This window comes from Brachycentrus maculatus, unplaced genomic scaffold, assembly GCF_059751285.1.
Source record: "Brachycentrus maculatus isolate JH-2025_06_01 unplaced genomic scaffold, ASM5975128v1 h1tg001214l, whole genome shotgun sequence".
In the NCBI taxonomy this organism is placed as follows: Eukaryota; Metazoa; Arthropoda; class Insecta; order Trichoptera; family Brachycentridae; genus Brachycentrus; species Brachycentrus maculatus.
In genome coordinates, this window is record NW_028281899.1 from 32081 (window position 1) to 36186 (window position 4106).

General features: G+C 36.5%; 1 protein-coding gene across 1 annotated transcript; it reads left to right on the forward strand.

Annotated features, from left to right (window-relative positions):
• The first annotated feature begins 876 nt into the window (after positions 1–876).
• LOC148299280 (mitochondrial basic amino acids transporter-like) lies at positions 877–1635 on the forward strand. The gene is made up of 3 exons (XM_088276238.1): positions 877–1003; positions 1047–1066; positions 1213–1635. Exons 1-3 carry the CDS (start codon positions 877–879, stop codon positions 1363–1365), a joined length of 300 nt encoding a protein of 99 aa, XP_088132364.1. The 3' UTR covers positions 1366–1635.
• The last annotated feature ends 2471 nt before the right edge of the window (positions 1636–4106 follow it).

The window sequence follows — 4106 nt, forward strand, 5'->3', positions numbered from 1 at the left end:
CTTTAATAGTTACTTTTAGGCATTCCAGCAGCTCAATGTCTAAAAAGACAGGGCTAAATCATACGATTATTGCTTATTATTTATAGAAAGTCAGTAAAGCTATATTATCTTAAAAGAATAAAATGCGAAGATTTTATCATTTATTCTGATCGGTAACAAAATGGACTTTGATATTTTTATATCAGAAGTAGCTCAAAGCGACATAAGCCTATTTTTATAGTCATTCATTTATAACAAAGGGCAAAATCCCAATTTCACTACTCGATACATCATCTAAATCTCCACACTAAATCTAAATATAAATTAGACCCAACTCTAAAATGTTATGATGCATATTATAGTACATTCTTTTCAACGAACAGAACTAATAAAACTCATAAAATGCCTCCCATTTGTTTCATTTGATTATGTTACACTCTTAATTGTGTACAGATTGCAGTTAACTCTTGAGTCCGATTCACCCTTAAAATCGAATCCAACACAAGAAATGAAATACGCGAATAACTTATGAACACTCATAAAGATATTTTCTTCACAACAAAAACATTTATAGTTTTAAACTTTCAATTTAATAACAGTATTTATATTTATATCTTCCATCTTCCGATATTGCAATAAATGCTTTAATTTATGATATGAGACCCTTCCACAGCTCTAATCCATCCGATGCCTTTTCAAATATCCTCCCATTGAGGATAAGTGTAGCTTTTATTTCATGAGAACATCCCTGCAATTAATCTAGATCTGTAAGTTATATTCGTAATTTTAAATTTTATTAAAGACATACTATGACGTGGGAAAGCTTCTTCAACTTCTTTAATGGCATGGTCGCAGGTATAAAGCTCGCTAAAATTAGGGTGGTCTCAAGTTTTTGTGATGCAGCCCTTCGAAATCATTAAAGTCAGATTGCAGACACAACCAAAAGATGCTCCATTGTATAATGGAATCGTCGACTGCTTAGGAAAGATTGTCAAAGGAGAAGGACCTCTTGCATTGTACAAAGGTATAAACTCTTGATTATTCAGGAACTGTGACCCCGTTGATAGGTGTCGGCATATTGGGATCGGTGCGATTCGGAGCATTTTAAAACTTCAAGAAACTGCTCTCCAGCTCAAGAACAACCCCTGATCTGAGTCGCCTCGATAAATTCATGTGCGCTTTTGCGGCTGGTTGTGTAAACTCAGTGCTGCTGGTAACAATTCGATGAAGTAGACTCCGATTGAACACACAAGAATCAGAGTCCAAATCCAAAGATCAGCTGCCGATAAAATATATTCAGGATCAATTGATGCATTTGCCAAAATCATAAAAAATAACGGCCTGCGTGGCTTATATCGAGGATACACTGCTTCTTTGATCAGGTAGTCGACTGGTCTTGCCTGCTACTTCTCAGTCATTGAGTTTCTGACTGATTTCTTGACTCCTGCTGGAATCACCAACAAGAAGGATATCCCGATGTGGGTTCCCTTCATTGCAGGAGGTATTGGAGGAACATCGTATTGGATGTTCAACTATCCTGTTGACTACGTCAAGACACTCATGCAAACTGACAAATTCGGAGAATTTAAGTATAAATCGACTCTGCACTGCTTCCAGACTCAATTTGCATAAAATGGAATCCGCACATTTTTCAAAGGATATTCCCCAACCCACCCAACCCCAACCCCAACCCCACCCAACCCCAACCCAACCCCAACCCCAACCCCAACCCCAACCCCAACCCCAACCCAACCCCTAATTGCAGTAGAATATAGTAATTATCTTTCGGTTTGGAGGAACTATATACACATTAAATATCGCATAAATTATTCAAGCTTACAATTTATTACCCAATATTGTTAATTCATAATATTGGCGCTCAAAATGGCATGTAAATTCAAATCGAAACTATCACTATCAGCATAAACAATCAGAGAGCATTGGCAGATGATTTTATGATGTTTTACTTCATTTACTGATAGAAATATGCCTGAATTTACTCTTTACCTCCGAGAAACTTAAAGTTTTGAAAATCATGAATATCCATGAATTAGCATTTAAAAGCAATATTGGAATAAGTCTTTTTGGTTCGATTTTTTTAACCCCTTAACTCTTTTTTGCTTTTTAATTCATTTCGATTGCCCTTTTCATGACTTCTCTCGCGATGCTGTTTGTATTCGATGGCAGAGACCTCTTCAACAGAGTTTTCCATTGACTATTATTATTACTATTAACGGTTTAACCCATTTTTTCCCTCAAAATCTTCAAGCTCTTATACGGAACTCGATTAGCTTTCACTAATAGTTATCTATTTGATTTCCTTACGGTTGATTTGTCTTTTGCTTCTTATGTAGTTTCTTACTTTTTATATTTATTATTCGTCTCTTTAGCTTTCAATTTTGTAGCCTTTCCCTTTTGCAGGAAGTGGCACACTATTCTTTATAGTGAGAAGTTTATTTCCTTAGGTTGCCGATTTGCGATCGAGCCCAAATTTTTATCTTAGAAGAGTTAAGAAGTTCTTATCATTTTGCAGATTGGAATATTAGATAGAAATTGGAGACACATTATTTTTGACGAGTTCGCGATATGCTTAAGCATTGCCCGAAGTTGAGAACCTTTCATTTAGGCTGATACTATTCTCTTCATATCTTCTTGTCTCCTCTAATGGCACAATTGGCTCGATCATGCTCGGCTTCACACTCTTCACAAAGGCTGCAATTTAGTTATAATTCGAATGGAGGCTGTAAGGGACATTCTATTGTAATAACATAATGTACATAAGTTCGATTATCTTTCGACCAGTATGGCACATTGCACCACCCTGACATCACCAGCCCTAAAGATTAGGGATGCTATTTCAATTTCTAATGGAAGCGGGCTTTGGGGATGACCTCGATTAGGCCTTATTCTTGGTTTGTCGAGAAGAATTCGCGATCATATTCCATAGCAATAATAGTCTCGTACCTGAGTTCATTAACAATTATAATTGTTTCAAATTTGCTCGCAATATGCACCAATGCTTCTTCCTTCCCATAATGGTCCATGCCTATGAATATCTTGTTGCCTAAATTGTTGCTAATGAACTATTAAATCAGCTCAAATGCTTCCTCTTTCTTGGGGAAGTTGAATCTCGGGTTGCAGAAAGTATTATCCAACCACATTTTGTCAATAGTTTTACTGCAGTTTTCGAGTTTGTTATTTATTTTTTCAGAGGGGTAGAGATACGAATATTTAGAGAATATCTGTTTATTGAACCGGAAATCCCCTGTGTATAGAAATCTGCCAAAATAACCCTCCAGTAACACAATCACAGCCCCTGCGCAATGGTTTGCATCGAAAAAGGTGACAGTTGCATCGAGATCTTCAGCCAAGGAAATGACAGTAGGCTGCTAATATGGTAGTACTTTGATCACGGACTACAGGTTAGGGAACTTATTGATAATGAGAGTAGCCGTGATTTTGGAACAATAGATTGGTCCATAATTCCAACTGTTATTGAGACCCCGCAAATGATCGGTATGAATATGAGTGAGAATATAGGTATATTTGGCATAGGGGTTCCATTTGCCTTTTCTGAAATCGTCGATGATTATGTTGGTGAAATCAATTTCTCCCATTGAGTTGCCGCGATTTATTAATATTAGTGTATAACAGTATAAAAGTATAAGAGGACCATTAGTGCAATCACAGATATCCCAATAATTCGAATTATTGCCCAAACACACACATACCATACACACACATATTTTCACATGTACTATATCATACCAGACATACATACATACACATACATACCATGCATACAGAAATGCATACACATACACATACACATACACATATATAAACCGATACCAACATTTAAACCCCTATAATCATACAACTAAATGCAAAATAATTAATCAAATAATCCAACCCCCACAGAACCCTCCCCTTTCAACTACGACAAACTTCTCACAGAGAATGAAGAACTACTCGCATAAATCCGAATGTAAAGCGCATACCGCAAAAACAAGAATATCATCAATAACCGCTTGGCTGTCCTGATTAACAAACTATAAAGAAACCTGATAATAATCTCAAAGAACTTACCACCAGAGTGCGTATGTGAACCCACCCATGTCTAATCA

Bases quoted from the DNA above. Each gene is read 5' to 3' on its own strand.
- LOC148299280 (XM_088276238.1), top strand. From the start codon at position 877: ATGCAGCCCTTCGAAATCATTAAAGTCAGATTGCAGACACAACCAAAA. The intron at 1,004-1,046 runs GTATAAACTCTT...CCCCGTTGATAG, and splicing joins ACCTCTTGCATTGTACAAAG to GTGTCGGCATATTGGGATCG. The intron at 1,067-1,212 runs GTGCGATTCGGA...TCGATGAAGTAG, and splicing joins GTGTCGGCATATTGGGATCG to ACTCCGATTGAACACACAAG.